This window comes from Scyliorhinus torazame, chromosome 10, assembly GCF_047496885.1.
Source record: "Scyliorhinus torazame isolate Kashiwa2021f chromosome 10, sScyTor2.1, whole genome shotgun sequence".
Taxonomy (NCBI): domain Eukaryota; kingdom Metazoa; phylum Chordata; class Chondrichthyes; order Carcharhiniformes; family Scyliorhinidae; genus Scyliorhinus; species Scyliorhinus torazame.
In genome coordinates, this window is record NC_092716.1 from 244,712,479 (window position 1) to 244,729,731 (window position 17,253).

Consider the following 17,253-nt stretch of genomic DNA (forward strand, 5'->3'; position numbering starts at 1 on the left):
TTTAAGGAGGGTCGCAGCCTGCTCTTTAAGGAGGGTCCCAGTTTGCTCTTTAAGGAGGGTCTCAGTCTGCTATTTAAGGAGGGTCTCAGTCTGCTCTTTGAGGAGGGCCTCAGCCTGCTCTTTAAGGAGGGTCTCAGTCTGCTCTTAAAGGAGGGTCTCAGTCTGCTCTTTAAGGAGGGTAGCAACCTGCTCTTTAAGGAGGGTAGCAACCTGCTCTTTAAGGAGGGCCCCAGTTTGCTCTTTCAGGAGGGTTGCATCCTGCTCTTTGCGGAGGGTCACAGCCTGCTCTTTAAGGGGGGGGTCTCAGTCTGCTCTTTAAGGAATGTCCCAGTTTGTTCTTTAGGAAGGTCCAAGCCTGCTCTTTAAGGAGGGTCCCAGTTTGCTCTTTAAGGAGGGTCCCAGTGTGCACTTTAAGGAGGGTCTCCGTCTGCTCTTTAAGGAAGGTCCGAGTTTGCTCTTTAAGGAGGGTCGCAGCCTGCTCTTTAAGGAAGGTCTCAGCCTGCTCTTTAAGGAAGGTCGCAGCCTGCTATTTAAGGGAGGTCCCAGTGTGCTCTTTAAGGAAGGTCTCGGCCTGCTCTTTAAGGAGGGTTGCAGTTTGCTCTTTAAGGAGGGTTTTAGTCTGTTCTTTAAGGAGGATCCCAGTCTGCCCATAAGGAAGGTCTCGGCCTGCTCATTAAGGATGGTACCAGTTTGCTCTTTAAGGAGGGTCTCAGTCTGCTATTTAAGGAGGGTCTCTGTCTGCTCTTTGAGGAGGGTCTCAGCCTGCTCTTTAAGGAGAGTAGCAACCTGCTCTTTGAGGAGGGTCTCAGTCTGCTGTTTAAGGGGGGTCCCAGTTTGCTCTTTAAGAAGGGTAGTAGTCTGCTCTTTAAGGAGGGTCTCAGCCTGCTCTTTAAGGAGGGTCCCAGTTTGCTCTTGAAGGAGGGTTGCAGCCTGCTTTTTAAGGAGGATCCCAGTTTGATCTTTAAGGAGGGTCGCAGCATGCTCTTTAAGGAGGGTCCCTGTTTGCTCTTTATGGAGGGTCTCAGTCTGCTATTTAAGGAGGGTCTCAGTCTGCTCTTTGAGGAGGGTCTCAGCCTGCTCTTTAAGGAGGTTAGCAACCTGCTCTTTAAGGAGGGTCGCAGCCTGCTCTTTAAGGAGGGCCCCACTTTGCTCTTTGTGGAGGGTCTCAGTCTGCTCTTTGTGGAGGGTCTCAGTCTGCTCTTTGTGGAGGGTCTCAGTCTGCTCTTTAAGGTGGGTCCCAGTCTGCTCTTTGCGGAGGGTCTCAGTCTGCTCTTTAAGGTGGGTCTCAGTCTGCTCTTTAAGGAAGGTCTCAGCCTGCTCTTTGAGGAGTGTCACAGTCTGCTTTTTAAGGAGGGTCTCAGTCTGCTCTTTAAGGAGGGTCTCAGTCTGCTCTTTAAGGTGGGTCTTAGTCTGCTCTTTGCAGAGGGCTCAGTCTGCTCTTTAAGGCGGGTCTCAGTCTGCTCTTTAAGGACGGTCGCAGCCTGCTCTTTAAGGAGGGTCCCAGTTTGCTCTTTAAGGAGGGTCTCAGTCTGCTATTTAAGGAGGGTCTCAGTCTGCTCTTTGAGGAGGGTCTCAGCCTGCTCTTTAAGGAGGGTGGCAACCTGCTCTTTAAGGAGTGTCGCAGCCTGCTCTTTAAGGAGGGCCCCACTTTGCTCTTCAAGGAGGGTCTCAGTCTGCTCTTTGTGGAGGGTCTCAGTCTGCTCTTTAAGGTGGGTCTCAGTCTGCTCTTTGCGGAGGGTCTCAGTCTGCTCTTTAAGGTGGGTCTCAGTCTGCTCTTTAAGGAAGGTCTCAGCCCGCTCTTTGAGGAGTGTCACAGTCTGCTCTTGAAGGAGGGTCTCAGTCTGCTCTTTAAGGAGGGTCTCAGTCTGCTCTTTAAGGTGGGTCTTAGTCTGCTCTTTGCGGAGGGTCTCAGTCTGCTCTTTAAGGCGGGTCTCAGTCTGCTCTTTAAGAACGGTGTCAGTCTGCTCTTTAAGGAGGGTCTCAGCCTGCTCTTTAAGGAGGGTCTCAGTCTGCTCTTTAGGGAGGGTCTCAGTCTGCTCTTTAAGGACAGTTCCAGTTTGCTCTTTCAGGAGGGTCTCAGTCTGCTCTTTAAGGAGGGTCTCAGTCTGGTCATTAGGAGGGTCCCAGCCTGCTCTTCAAGGAGGGTCTCAGTCTGCTCTTTAAGGAGAGTCCCAGTCTGCTCTTTATGGAGGGTTTCAGTCTGCTCTTTAAGGAGGGTCTCAGCCTGCTCTTTAAGGTGGGGCACAGCCTGCTCTTTAAGGAGGGTCTCAGTTTGCTCTTTAAGGAGAGTCTCAGTCTGCTCTTTAGGGAGGGTCTCAGTCTGGTCATTAGGAGGGTCCCTGTTTGCTCTTTATGGAGGGTCTCAGTCTGCTATTTAAGGAGGGTCTCAGTCTGCTCTTTGAGGAGGGTCTCAGCCTGCTCTTTAAGGAGGTTAGCAACCTGCTCTTTAAGGAGGGTCGCAGCCTGCTCTTTAAGGAGGGCCCCACTTTGCTCTTTGTGGAGGGTCTCTGTCTGCTCTTTGTGGAGGGTCTCAGTCTGCTCTTTGTGGAGGGTCTCAGTCTGCTCTTTAAGGTGGGTCCCAGTCTGCTCTTTGCGGAGGGTCTCAGTCTGCTCTTTAAGGTGGGTCTCAGTCTGCTCTTTAAGGAAGGTCTCAGCCTGCTCTTTGAGGAGTGTCACAGTCTGCTCTTTAAGGAGGGTCTCAGTCTGCTCTTTAAGGAGGGTCTCAGTCTGCTCTTTAAGGTGGGTCTTAGTCTGCTCTTTGCAGAGGGCTCAGTCTGCTCTTTAAGGCGGGTCTCAGTCTGCTCTTTAAGGACGGTCGCAGCCTGCTCTTTAAGGAGGGTCCCAGTTTGCTCTTTAAGGAGGGTCTCAGTCTGCTATTTAAGGAGGGTCTCAGTCTGCTCTTTGAGGAGGGTCTCAGCCTGCTCTTTAAGGAGGGTGGCAACCTGCTCTTTAAGGAGTGTCGCAGCCTGCTCTTTAAGGAGGGCCCCACTTTGCTCTTCAAGGAGGGTCTCAGTCTGCTCTTTGTGGATGGTCTCAGTCGGCTCTTTAAGGAGGGTCTCAGTCTGCTCTTTAAGGTGGGTCTCAGTCTGCTCTTTGCGGAGGGTCTCAGTCTGCTCTTTAAGGTGGGTCTCAGTCTGCTCTTTAAGGAAGGTCTCAGCCCGCTCTTTGAGGAGTGTCACAGTCTGCTCTTGAAGGAGGGTCTCAGTCTGCTCTTTAAGGAGGGTCTCAGTCTGCTCTTTAAGGTGGGTCTTAGTCTGCTCTTTGCGGAGGGTCTCAGTCTGCTCTTTAAGGCGGGTCTCAGTCTGCTCTTTAAGAACGGTGTCAGTCTGCTCTTTAAGGAGGGTCTCAGCCTGCTCTTTAAGGAGGGTCTCAGTCTGCTCTTTAGGGAGGGTCTCAGTCTGCTCTTTAAGGACAGTTCCAGTTTGCTCTTTCAGGAGGGTCTCAGTCTGCTCTTTAAGGAGGGTCTCAGTCTGGTCATTAGGAGGGTCCCAGCCTGCTCTTCAAGGAGGGTCTCAGTCTGCTCTTTAAGGAGAGTCCCAGTCTGCTCTTTATGGAGGGTTTCAGTCTGCTCTTTAAGGAGGGTCTCAGCCTGCTCTTTAAGGTGGGTCACAGCCTGCTCTTTAAGGAGGGTCTCAGTTTGCTCTTTAAGGAGAGTCTCAGTCTGCTCTTTAGGGAGGGTCTCAGTCTGGTCATTAGGAGGGTCCCAGCCTGCTCTTCAAGGAGGGTCTCAGTCTGCTCTTTAAGGAGAGTCCCAGTCTGCTCTTTATGGAGGGTCTCAGTCTGCTCTTTAAGGAAGTTCCCAGCCTGCTCTTTAAGGTGTGTCGCAGCCTGCTCTTTAAGGAGAGTCTCAGTCAGCTCTTTAAGGAGCCTCCCAGCGTGTTCTTTAAGGAAGGTCCCAGTCTGCTCTTTAAGGAGGATCGCAGCCTGCTCTTTAAGGAGGGTCTCAGTCTGCTCTTTAAGGTGGGTCTCAGTCTGCTCTTTAAGGAAGGTGTCAGCCTGCTCTTTGAGGAGTGTCGCAGGCTGCTCTTTAAGGAGGGTCTCAGTCGGCTCTTTAAGGAGGGACTCAGCCTGCTCTTTAAGGAGGGTACCAACCTGCTCTTTAAGGAGGGACTCTGCATGCTTTTTAAGGAGGGTCTCAGCCTGCTCTTTGCGGAGGGTCGCAGCCTGCTCTTTGCGGAGGGTCTCAGCCTGCTCTTTGCGGAGGGTCTCAGTCTGCTCTTTAAGGAGGGTCTCAGTCTGCTCTTTAAGGAGGGTCTCAGTCTGCTCTTTGCGGAGGGTCTCAGTCTGCTCTTTGCGGAGGGTCTCAGCCTGCTCTTTAAGAAGGGTCTCAGTCTGCTCTTTGCGGAGGGTCTCAGTCTGCTCTTTAAGGAGGGTCTCAGTCTGCTCTTTAAGGAGGGTCTCAGTCTGCTCTTTGCGGAGGGTCTCAGCCTGCTCTTTAAGGAGGGTCTCAGTCTGCTCTTTGCGGAGGGCCTCAGTCTGCTCTTTAAGGAGGGTCTCAGCCTGCTCTTTAAGGAGGGTCTCAGTCTGCTCTTTAGGGAGGGTCTCAGTCTGCTCTTTAAGAACAGTCCCAGTTTGCTCTTTCAGGAGGGTCTCAGTCTGCTCTTTGTGGAGGGTCTCAGTCTGCTCTTTAAGGTGGGTCACAGCCTGCTCTTTAAGGTGGGTCACAGCCTGCTCTTTAAGGTGGGTCACAGTTTGCTCTTTAAGGAGGGTCTCAGTCTGCTCTTCAAGGAGGGTCTCAGTCTGCTCTTTAAGGAGGGCGTAGCCGGCTCTTTAGGAGGGCCCCTGTCTGCTCTTTAAGGAGGGTCTCAGTCTGCTCTTTAAGGAGGGTCCCAGTTTGCTCTTTAAGGAAGTTCCCAGCCTGCTCTTTAAGGTGGGTCGCAGCATGCTCTTTAAGGAGGGTCTCAGTCAGCTCTTTAAGGAGCCTCCCAGCGTGTTCTTTAAGGAAGGTCCCAGTCTGCTCTTTAAGGAGAGTCACAGCCTGTCTTTAAGGAGGGTCTCAGCCAGCTCTTTAAGGAGCATCCCAGCGTGTTCTTTAAGGAAGGTCTCAGCCTTCTCTTTGAGGAAGGTCTCAGTCTACTCTTTAAAGAGCATCCCAGTCTGCTCTTTAAGGAGAGTCCCAGTGTGCTCTTTAAGGAAGGTCCCAGTTTGCTCTTTAAGGAGAGTCTCAGTCTCTTCTTTAAGAAGGATCCCAGTGTGCTCTTTAAGGAGAGTCCCAGTTTGCTCTTTAAGGAGGGTCCCAGTCTGCCCTTCAAGGAGGGTCCCAGTGTGCACTTTAAGGAGAGTCCCAATTAGCTCTTTAAGGAGGGTCTCAGTCTGCTTTTTAAGGAGGTCTCAGTCTGCTCTTTAAGGAGGTCTCAGTCTGCTCTTTAAGGAGGGCCTCAGCCTTCTCTTTAAGGAGAGTCCCAGTTTGCTCTTTAAGGAGGTCTCAGTCTGCTCTTTAAGGAGGGTCTCAGTCTGCTTTTTAAGGAGGTCTCAGTCTGCTCTTTAAGGAGGTCTCAGTCTGCTCTTTAAGGAGGGTCTCAGTCTGCTTTTTAAGGAGGTCTCAGTCTGCTCTTTAAGGAGGTCTCAGTCTGCTCTTTAAGGAGGGCCTCAGCCTTCTCTTTAAGGAGAGTCCCAGTTTGCTCTTTAAGGAGGTCTCAGTCTGCTCTTTAAGGAGGGTCTCAGCCTTCTCTTTAAGGAGAGTCCCAATTAGCTCTTTAAGGAGGGTCTCAGTCTGCTCTTTAAGGAGGGTCTCAGTCTGCTCTTTAAGGAGGTCTCAGTCTGCTCTTTAAGGAGGCTCTCAGTCTGCTCTTTAAGGAGGCTCTCAGTCTGCTCTTTAAGGAGGCTCTCAGTCTGCTCTTTAGGGAGGTCTCAGTCTGCTCTTTAAGGAGCGTCGCAGCCTGTTCTTTAAGGAGGCCTCAATCCTCGCAGCTTTTACCAATATTTTATTGTCTTTGAAACGGATTCCGCAAATTTCGCTGCTATGAAGTTCTATTTTTTTTTGCAAAGTTAACAAAGATAAAGAAATGAAGCTGTTTAAATAGATTGTCACAGAAGTTGGCAGCTTCAAAACTCATTCGTAACAGTGATGTAGCGCCCGCTTTAAAAATGGAAGCGCAAAATTCAATTTGGCACCGTGACTGTCTAAAGCAGCACAGTGTAAAATCTGAGACGCACATCATTGGAAATATCCAGCAAGATCAGCGTGAGACTGCGGGCGCTGGGATATCATTCAAGAGAGCTGAGGAAGATTAGAGTAACTGGTAGGACTGGCGGTTAGAAGGTTTGGACATTGGGATGGAGTCCATGAGGTTGGTAATTCATGCGGAACACTTGTGCTGACGTTACATCAGTGACATGTCCCATTGGGCAAAGCTGCACTGGACCAGGTCCCAAATTGAAACTGACAGCAGAGTGGATCCACTTCTGGCGGGAAAACTAAACTCCGGGATTGCAAACAATAAACCACTCAATCAGAACAAGCTTCGGGACTGAGTCCCAAACTAACCTGGGATAAGGGGCAACGCCATGTATGAGTTTACCTTTGGGCGGGAAATTGTTTCTGGAATCTTTATTGCATGCGTTTTATATTATTTTTCGGATTAAGGACTCTGCCAATTCCATACGAAATTAATTCAGGTTAAAACTTCCCCCCACAGCCCGAGTTTCCCGCCCCTCTCAGGGACCTCACGAGTGATCAGTATCTTCCTGCTTTCCATGCTGCACTCGCTTGTAGAGGCGGTTTCATGTCCTCCCCTCAGAAAGTCAATGTATTCCCTCGCCGCGGAGCCCACTTCCCCCAAACAGTCGAACACTGTGCTGAGTTGTAATAGTGAATCGTGCGAAGGCCCTATTTATAGAACTGCATCAAAACTGCGAGCGAATTAAAGGGAAGGAAATTAAACACACAAATCAAAACACAGGACTTTCCCATCAAGTCCTATTCCCGATCTTTTTAGAGATAAAGCGTCTCTGCTTTCAGCCTCAAGTTTCGTTTGAAAAAAAAATGGACCCCTTTCACTATTTCTAACCAACTCCACACAATCTTTTCAGAGCAGATTCTTTCACCCTGTTTTTTTTTTTTGGGGGGGGGGGGGGGGTGAGTGTCACAAGTCTTGGATCCATTCCCGAAATTATTTTCATAGAGGGGGCAGAGCATTAACCAAAATCCAAAAAGTCCTGCCCAAGAAGTGCTGGAGCATCCGGTCGCTTTATTTAATCAGAATGTGACCCACAGACACAGCGCAGCAGGGGCGCTGGCTACCCACCGCCCGCAAAGCCCGGTGAAGTCAAACTTGTGCCACCATCTCACACCCATCAGCTCTTAATATCAGAAGGTGAACATTGAGCCCAGTTTCACATTTACCGAGCCAACGTTATAACTTTTTATTTGGAAGTGCTAGAAATGAGTGGACGCTCCCCCCCCCCCCCCCCCCCGAAAGGAACAATTGTTGCGATTGTAAACTGGAACACAAGCTTTTTCAAGGCTAGGGCATGTTCTAGGTTTGAAATGTTTAGTCAGCGGAGCAGCAATGGGAAAAGCTTTAAACCTCACATTATTAAAGTGGCGATGTCGATGGTTATTAGCACCTTATACACCTCGTTTGTACACACACACACCTTGTACACAAACCATACTGGGCTAGCACAGGGCTAAATAGCTGGCTTTGAAAGCAGACCAAGGCAGGCCAGCAGCATGGTTCGATTCCCGTACCAGCCTCCCCGAACAGGCGCCGGAATGTGGCGACTAGCCTAGGTGCTTTTCACAGTAACTTCATTTGAAGCCTACTTGTGACAATAAGCGATTTTCCTTTCATTTCATACACATATTACAGACCTTGCACACACACCAAACCCTGCGCACAAAACTCACACTACACACACACAACACACATATCTTACATATACAATACACAACACATTTTACACACTACACAAATCTTTTTTTAAAAACTATTTTTATTAAAGACATTTTATACATGTTCATGAAAATCTCAGAAGGCCAAACATCAATATGAACAGAAATCACAGGCGCTCACCATCCCCGAATGGCGACACCCTAACACACCCGCCTTCCTAATTGCTCCCCCCTCATCTACCCCCTGCCGTGCTAACCCCTTAATTCACCTTGAAAAAAAATCAATGAACAGTTTCGACCTCTGGGTGAACCCCTCCACCGACCCCCCCACTACACAAATCTTACACACCTACACAAAAAGCACAGACATGGCACACTACCTTTCACACACATACCTCGCACACAACACAGCTCACACACAACATATGGGCCGCTACTGTGTTGGCACAGTGGTTAGCACTGCTGCCTCACAGTGCCAGGGACCCCGGTTCAATTCTGGCCTTGGGTGACTGTGAGGAGTTTGCACGTTCTCCCCGTGTCCTTTTTAAAAATACGTTCATCGGACACAGGAGCCACAGGTCTGGGCCAGCATTTATTGCCCATCCCTAATTACCCTTGAGGGGACAGTTACAAGTCAACCCCTGTGGGTCTGGAGTCACATGTAGACCAGACCGGGTAAGGATGGCATATTTCCTTCCCGAAAGGACATCAGTGAACGAGGTCGTTTTTACGACAATCGACAATGGTTTCATGGTGATCATTAGACATTTAATTCCAGATTTTTATTGAATTCAAATTTCACCATCTGCAGTGGCGGGATTTGAGCATTTCTCTGGGTCTCTGGTTTACTAGTCCAGTGTGTCTGCTTCCTCTGGTTTCCTTCCACAGGTTAGATGGATTGGCCATGCTAAATTGTCACTTAGTAACCAAAGATTGCGTGAGGTAACGAAAATGGGGAAGGGGAGTGGGCCTGGGTAAGGTGCTCATACAGAGGGTGAGTGCAGACTCGATGGGTCGAATGGCCTCCTCCTGCATGTAGGGATTCTAGGGCTACACAACACACCTCAAACACAGAACCCTTCAAAAACTACACAAACCAAACCTCCCACACACCTCAAACATTACACAACTCAAACCTCACACACACACCTCAAACACTGCACAACACAAACCTCCCACACACACCTCAAACACTACACAAAACAAACCTCCCACACACACCTCAAACATTACACAACACAAACCTCCCACACACACCTCAAACACTGCACAACACAAACCTCACACACACACCTCAAACACTACACAACACAAACCTCACACACACCTCAAACACTGCACAACTCAAACCTCACACACAACTCAAATACTACACACACAAACCTCGCACATACCTCAAACATTACACAACACACACCTCAAACACTACACAAACCTCACACACACCTCAAGCACTACACAACTCAAACCTCACACACACACCTCAAACCTCACACACACACCTCAAACACTACACAACACAAACCTCACACACACCTCAAATACTACACACACAAACCTCAAACACTACACAACACACACCTCAAACACTACACAACCCTCACACACCTCAAGCACTACACAACACAAATCTTCCACACACCTCAAACACTACACAACACAAACCCCCCACATACCAAAAACACTACACAACCCACACCTCAAACACTACACAAACGTCCCACACACCGCAAACACTACAAAACACAAACCTCCCACACACCTCAAACACTAAAAAACACAAACCTCCCACACAGCTCAAACACTACAAAGCACAAACCTCACACACACCTCAAACACTACACAACACAAACCTCCTACACACCTCAAACACTACACAACACTCATCTCAAACACTACACAACACAAACCTCCCATACACCTCAAATACTACACAACACACACCTCAAACACTACACAACACAAACCTCACACACACCCCAAACACCACACAACACAAACCTCACATGATACACAACACACAGCACACACCTACTTCAAACACTACACAACAAAAAACACCCACACACCTCAAACACTACACAACACATACCTCAAGCACCACACAAACCTCACACATAACTCAAATACTACACAACACACACACACCTCAAACACTACACAAACCACACACACACCTCAAACACGACACAACACAAACCTCCCACACACCTCAAACACTACACAACACAAAGCTCCCACACCTCAAACACTACACAACACAAACCACCTACACACCTCAAACACTACACAAACCTCCCACACACCTCAAACACTACACAACACAAACCTCCCACACACCTCAAACACTACACAACACAAACCTCCCACACTTCAAACACTACACAACACACACACACACCACAAACACGACACAACACAATCCTCCCTCACACGTCAAACACTACACAACACAAACCTCACACACCTCAAACACTACACAACACACACCGCAAACACTACACAACACAAACCTCGCACACACCTCAAACACTACACAACACACACACACACACCTCAAACACAACACAACACAAATCTCCCTCACACGTCAAACAGTACACAACAGACACCTCAAATACTACACAACACAAACCTCACACACCTCAAACACTAAACACAAACCTTGTCCACACCTCAAACATTACACAGCACAAACCTCCCACACACCTCAAACACTACCCAACACAAACCTCCCACACACCTCAAAAACTACACAACACAAGCCTCCCATAGAACTAAAACTCTACACAAACCTCCCACACACCTCAAACACTACACTACACAAACCTCCCACACTGCACACCTCCCACACACCTCACACACTACCCAACACAAACCTCCCACACACCTCAAACACACTACACAAACCTCCCACACACCTCAAACACAACACAAACCCCCTACACACCTCAAAAACTACACAACACAAGCCTCCCATAGAACTAAAACTCTACACAAACCTCCCACACACCTCAAACACTACACTACACAAACCTCCCACACTATACAAACCTCCCACACACCTCAAACACTACCCAAGACAAACCTCCCACACACCTCAAACACACTACACAAACCTCCCACACACCTCAACACTAAACAACACAAACCTCACACACTAGACAACATAAACCTCCCACACCTCAAACACTACCCAACACACACCTCAAACACACTACACAAACCTCCCACACACCTCAAACACTACACAACTCAAACCTCCCACACACCTCAAACACTACACTACACAAATCTCCCACACACCTCAAACACACTACACAAACCTCCCACACACCTCAACACTAAACAACACAAACCTCACATACTAGACAACATAAACCTCCCACACCTCAAACACTACACAACACGAACCTCGCACACACTTCAAACGCTGCACAACACACACCTCAGGCACAACACAACACACACCTCAAACACTACACAACACACACCTCGCGCACACCTCAAACATTACACAGCACAAACCTCACACACACCTCAAAAACTACACAACACAAACCTCCCACACACCTCAAACACACTACACAAACCTCCCGCACACCTCAAGCACTACACTACACAAACCTCCCACACACCTCAAACACTACCCAACACAAACCTCCCACACACCTCAACACGAAACAACACAAACCTCACACACTAGACAACATAAGCCTCCCACACCTCAAACACTACACAACACAAACCTCGCACACACGTCAAACACTGCACAACACACACCTCAAGCACAACACAACACACACCTCAAATACTACACAACACAAACCTCATGCACACCTCAAACATTACACAGCACAAACCTCACACACACCTCAAACACTACACTACACAAACCTCCCACACTACACAAACCTCCCACACACCTCAAACACTACCCAGCACAAACCTCCCACACACCTCAAACACAACACAACTCAAACGTCCCACACACCACAAACACTACGCAACACACACCTCACACACACCTCAAACACACGACACAAACCTCCCACACACCTCAAACATTACACTACACAAACCTCACACACACCTCAAACACTAAACAACATAAACCTCCCACACCTCAAACAATACGCAACACAAACCTCGCACACACCTCAAACACTGCACAACACATACCTCAAGCACAACACAACACACACCTCAAACAGTACACAACACAAAACTCATGCACTCCTCAAACATTACACAGCACAAACCTCACACACACCTCAAAAACCACACAACACAAGCCTCCCACACATCTAAAACTCTACACAAACCTCCCACACACCTCAAACACTATCCAACACAAACTTCCCACACACCTCAAACAGACTACACAAACCTCCCACTCACCTCAAACATGACCCAACACAAACCTCCCACACACCTCAAACACTACACAACACAAACCTCCCACACACCTCAAACACAACACAAACCTCCGACACACCTCAAACACTAGACTACACAAACCTCCCACACTATACAAACCTCCCACACACCTCAAACACTACCCAACACAAATCTTTCACACACCTCAAACACACTACACAAACCTCCCACACACCTCAAACACACTACACACACCTCCCACACACCTCAAACACAACACAAACCTCCCACACACCTCAAACACATCACAAACGTCCCACACACCTCAAACACTACACTACACAATCCTCCCACACTGCACAAACCTCCCACACACCTCAAACACAACACAAACCTCCTACACACCTCAAACACTGCACAACACTAACCTCCTACACACCTCAAACACTACAAAACCTCCCACACTACACAAACGTCCCACACACCTCAAACACTACACAAACCTCCTACACACCTCAAACATTGCACAGCACAAACCTCCTACACACCTCAAACACTACACTACCCCCCCCCCCCCCCCCCAAGACACACACACACAGCATTGACCCAATTTACAACTTATCTAGAGTCCCTCCCCTTTCAGAATTATTAACTAACTGGACATCGGACCGTTCAGACAGAAAATGGGAGCCGGCTTCTGGCGGTTGAATTTCAATCCGGTAGATTAGACAAACCGACCCGGGGGGGGGGGGGGGGGGGGGGCTGCGGGGACCGAATCTCCGGCCTCATTTTCTCCTCATATCTCCCAGCTTCCCGCTGCACTCAGGGGGACATTTGCTAAACTGGGTGACTGAGAGCGGGGAGCTGGGAATCTGCCCTTCCTCTGCTTGGGAATGAATCTTTCCCTCTCTTCCCGCCTGGAAAGATCCCACTGGAAAGATCCCCCTGGAAAGATCCCACTGGAATACCGGTTCCAGCTCCGCTTCACATTAACCAAGGGGAAGATGAAGTGACCTAGCAAAGAGAAATGTTCGCTGAAAACCGCCTCGAGCCCCACATCAAAGGCAGCAACTTCTTACACAGGGCGAAGTGAAGCTATTAGGGACTTTAATCCGCTTCAAATGTCACTGACCTGATCTTCAACTGGACCTAACTGTTTCTTAGTGTCCACACATTCCTTCATCAGCTCAGCCAGGCGAATTGGAAGCTGTTCCCCACCTTCAACTCAAATTGATGTCGCAGAAAATCTGTTGCAATTGGGAATCTGTTAAAAGCCAATTAATCCAGTGACATTTCAGCCGGCAAGAAATACAACCTTTCAAAATGATTCCCCAAATCTCTCCTGATTTAATATAAAATTGCCCCTTTGAAACCCATTCCGCAGCGGCCACATCAGTGATTTACAACTTTACTCGCGCCTTTGAAGTCGAATTAATGTCCTTTTGAAATCGGAGCCTTTTGTTAAAGGTACAGATTCAGCGGGGTTATTCCTCTGGGCAATTAGGGGGAAGACCCATAAATAAATCAAGCCCATCTTGTTTTGTTAAATACATGTTCTGCTTGTTGCATTTAATGCGAATGAATAGCCAATGCTTGGAAGTAAAGTTAGAACGTTCAGTAAAGTGATTTCTCCGGTTAACCCTCTAACTGGACACAATGGTTTGGGGGGACTTTGGAGCGTTTGTCCGGAGTCCCCGTGATTGTGGGAAACGTGGAAGCCATTTACACCCCTCTACTTTTCTTCGCTTTTAGGTTTGGTTTCAGAACAGGAGAGCCAAATGGAGGAAAAGAGAGCGTTTTGGACAAATGCAGCAGGTCCGCAATCACTTCTCCACTGCCTACGAGTTACCCATCCTCACCAGGGAGAACTATGCACAGGTAGGCGCCAGCCCATGGCAAACTCCACACCGAGACATCCACATCAATGATGCCCTGTGCTGGTTTGTCGAATGAATTAGGGTGTGTGTTTTTATATTTTATCAGCTACCTGATTTCCTCCATGACTCAGACTTCCTGTATTTTCCTAGTTTCCCAAGTTAAATACAATTGCAGCTAATGTTAATAACACTATGTTTCCTTTCCAACCCGCATCCAGCAGAGGGAGGGAATTTGCAACAACAAAAAAACCCGTAGCTTTTTGTTGGGAAAAGGCAGTTACCATAAATACATTTTAAAATCACATTTCAGTTTATATTTGTACTCGCTGAAGTGAGAGGGGAACTCTGCCGGGGAAGGGACATTTTCACTTCTGTGGGCATCAAACAATCTTTCATCAAGAGTTAGGCCAATGGCAACAACCAAAAAAACTAACGTGGTAAAACCTCCGCTCACAGTGGAGCCATTAATTGGAGGGGCACAGATTCTGAGGGCTGGAGGAGGTGACAGAGATTGAGGGAAGATGAGGGCCATGGAGGGATTGGAAACCGAGGCTGGGTGAGAATTTTACAATTGAGGCTTTGCAGAAGTGTGGCTTCTTTGGTGGTCATTTTCCAAAATTCTCTGGACTCTGGAATGGTTCCTCCAGATTGGAGGGCAGCGAATGTAACCCTGCTATTCAAAAAGTAGAGAGAAAACCGGGAACTAGAGACCAGTGAGCCTAACGTGGGTAGTGGGGAAGTTGCCGGAGTCCATTATCGAGGATTCCATAGCACAGCATTTGGAAAGCTGTGGTGTAATCAGACAAGTCAGCATGGATTTACGAAAGGAAAATCATGCTGGACAAATCTCCGGGAATTCTTTGAAGATGTAACTAGTAGAGTTGACCAGGGAGAACCACTGGATGTGGTTTATTTAGACTTTCAGAAGGCTTTCCACAAGGTCCCAAATAGCAGACTAATATGTAAAGTTAAAGCACATGGGATTATGGGTAGTGCCTTGAGATGAATAGAAAGCTGGATAGCGGACAGGAAGCAAAATGTTGGAATAAATTGATCTTTTTCTGATTGGCAGGCAGTGACTAGTGGGGTACTACAAAGATCTGTGCTAGGATCCCAACTGTTCACATTATATATTCAAGATTTGGACGAGGGAACTAAATGTATTATCTCCAAATTTGCAGATGATACAAAGTTGGGTGGGAGGGTGAGCTGTGAGGAGGATGCAGAGATGCTTCAACGGGATTTGGACAGTCTGAGTGTGTGGGCACATCATGGCAGATGCAGTATAATGTGGACAAATGTGATGTTATCTGCTTCGGTTGCAAAAATAGGAAGGCAGATTATCATTTGAACGGGTGCAAATTGACAGCGGTGGATACTCAGTGAGACCTTGGTGTCCTCATGCATCAGTTGCTCAAAGTAAGCATGCAGGGCAGCAGGCAGTAAAGAAGGCAAGTGTTATGTTGGCCTTCATAGCAAGAGGATTTGAGTATAGTTATAGAGATGTTTTACTGCAATTGTATCGGGCATTGGTGAGGCCACACCTGGAGTATTGTGGGCAGTTTTGGTGTCCTTATCTGAGGAAGGATGTTCTTGCTATGGAGGGAGCTCAGCGAAGGTTTACCAGGCTGATTCCTGGGATGGCGGGACTGGCATATGAGACAAGTCAGTTAGGAATATATTCATTGGAATTAGACAGGGTAGATTCAGAAAGAATGTTCCTGATGATGGGGTAGTCCGGAACTTGGGATCATAGTTTGAGGATAAGGGGCAAATCTTTTAGGACTGAGGTGAGGAGAGAGTGGTGAATCTGTGGAACTCACGACCACATAAAGTAGTTGAGGCCAAAACATTGTGTAATTTCAGGAAAGAATTAGATATAGCTCTTGGGGCTAAAGGGATCAAGGGAGTTGGGGGGAAGGCAGGATCAGGGTATTGAACTTTATGATCAGCCATGATCATAATGAATGGCAGAGCAGGCTCGAAGGGCCAAATGGCCTCCTCCTGCTTTTATTTTTTATGTTTATACTTCTTCAGCTCCTGAAGAGCAACAAGCTGCTGTTCTGATACACTTCACAGCCTCCACCTACAGACAGCAAGCAACAGAGAGAGAAAACGGCTCCCTTCCCTTCTGAGGTCTGATCACTTCTGGACGGTTCTCTCAGAAACATCACCCAGCTGGAACCAATCACTGACTGTTGTCAGGCAGAACACTGTCCCGGCCAACCCATTGGTTGCCAGTTAACCAAACAATGATTCCCTCCAAAGTCGGTTCCTCCCATCTACTAGGTGTTCAAGGGTCTGATCCCTCTTTCTCCCAAACACAAAGTCTGAGAATACAGTATCCTGGGAGGCAGGCTGTTTAAATTTGGGAGTCTTCTGCTTTACTCCCTGTGCTTAAAGGCACATCCCAATCATTGATCCACGGACCAAAACAATAAAACAAAATAAATGGGAACAAAGGAACGAGATAGGAAGGACTCTCTCAACTGTTAGTCTGAATAGGATCATTGGAGTGGGAGCTGGTGAGATGAGTTAGAAAAACGTGTATTCAGGGCTCTGGTATGAAGGGGGGTGGGGGGAGGGGGGGGGGGGGGGCTTGAAGGGAGTTTGACACAGTGGGCGAAAGGAAAGGTGGGAAGAGACAGAGGCAGCTGGTTGGATGGTTTCAATCTTATTGACAATGATATCCATGAGCTCCTCGTACTTGTTGTGGGTTAAGGTGCAGGAAAGCGGAGTTTAGGAAGTTGGTTTGCAGTAGAGGGAAGAAGCTGCAGGTTTTGGGGGTTTTATCTTTTCATTCCCAGGGTCACCCTGAAATAGTCAGCAGTTTTGGCAGATCAGAGCAAGATGAAATAATGCTTTACGTGGTTCAGTAAGATCTGGCACTGAATGGCTAGACTGGTTGTCCACCACATCTAGATAAATTATGCATCCTTTGGCCTTGAGGGAATGGGGGTAAAAGTTATACTGGGCAGAGGGAGGAGGGTGTCTATGGCCAGGTTAGAGAAAATAATGATTTTAATGGAGACAGGGACAGACTAAGCATCAAATATTAAGCCGAGGATATGGTTCAGAATTGTTGTGGTGAATGTAGGCAAAGGCATTGTGGCTTTGTCATTACATTAGTAATCCAGAGATCCAGGGGTTCGAATCCCA

At 47.9% G+C, this 17,253-nt stretch overlaps 1 protein-coding gene across 1 annotated transcript in view; it reads left to right on the forward strand.

Moving 5' to 3' along the window:
• The window catches only part of alx4a (ALX homeobox 4a), a 64,026-nt gene that overhangs the window by 23,713 nt on the left and 23,060 nt on the right, over positions 1 to 17,253 (forward strand). The window contains exon 3 of the mRNA XM_072466635.1: positions 13,970 to 14,095. Within this exon, the coding sequence (XP_072322736.1) occupies positions 13,970 to 14,095 (126 nt within the window). The remainder of the gene's footprint in view (positions 1 to 13,969; positions 14,096 to 17,253) is intronic.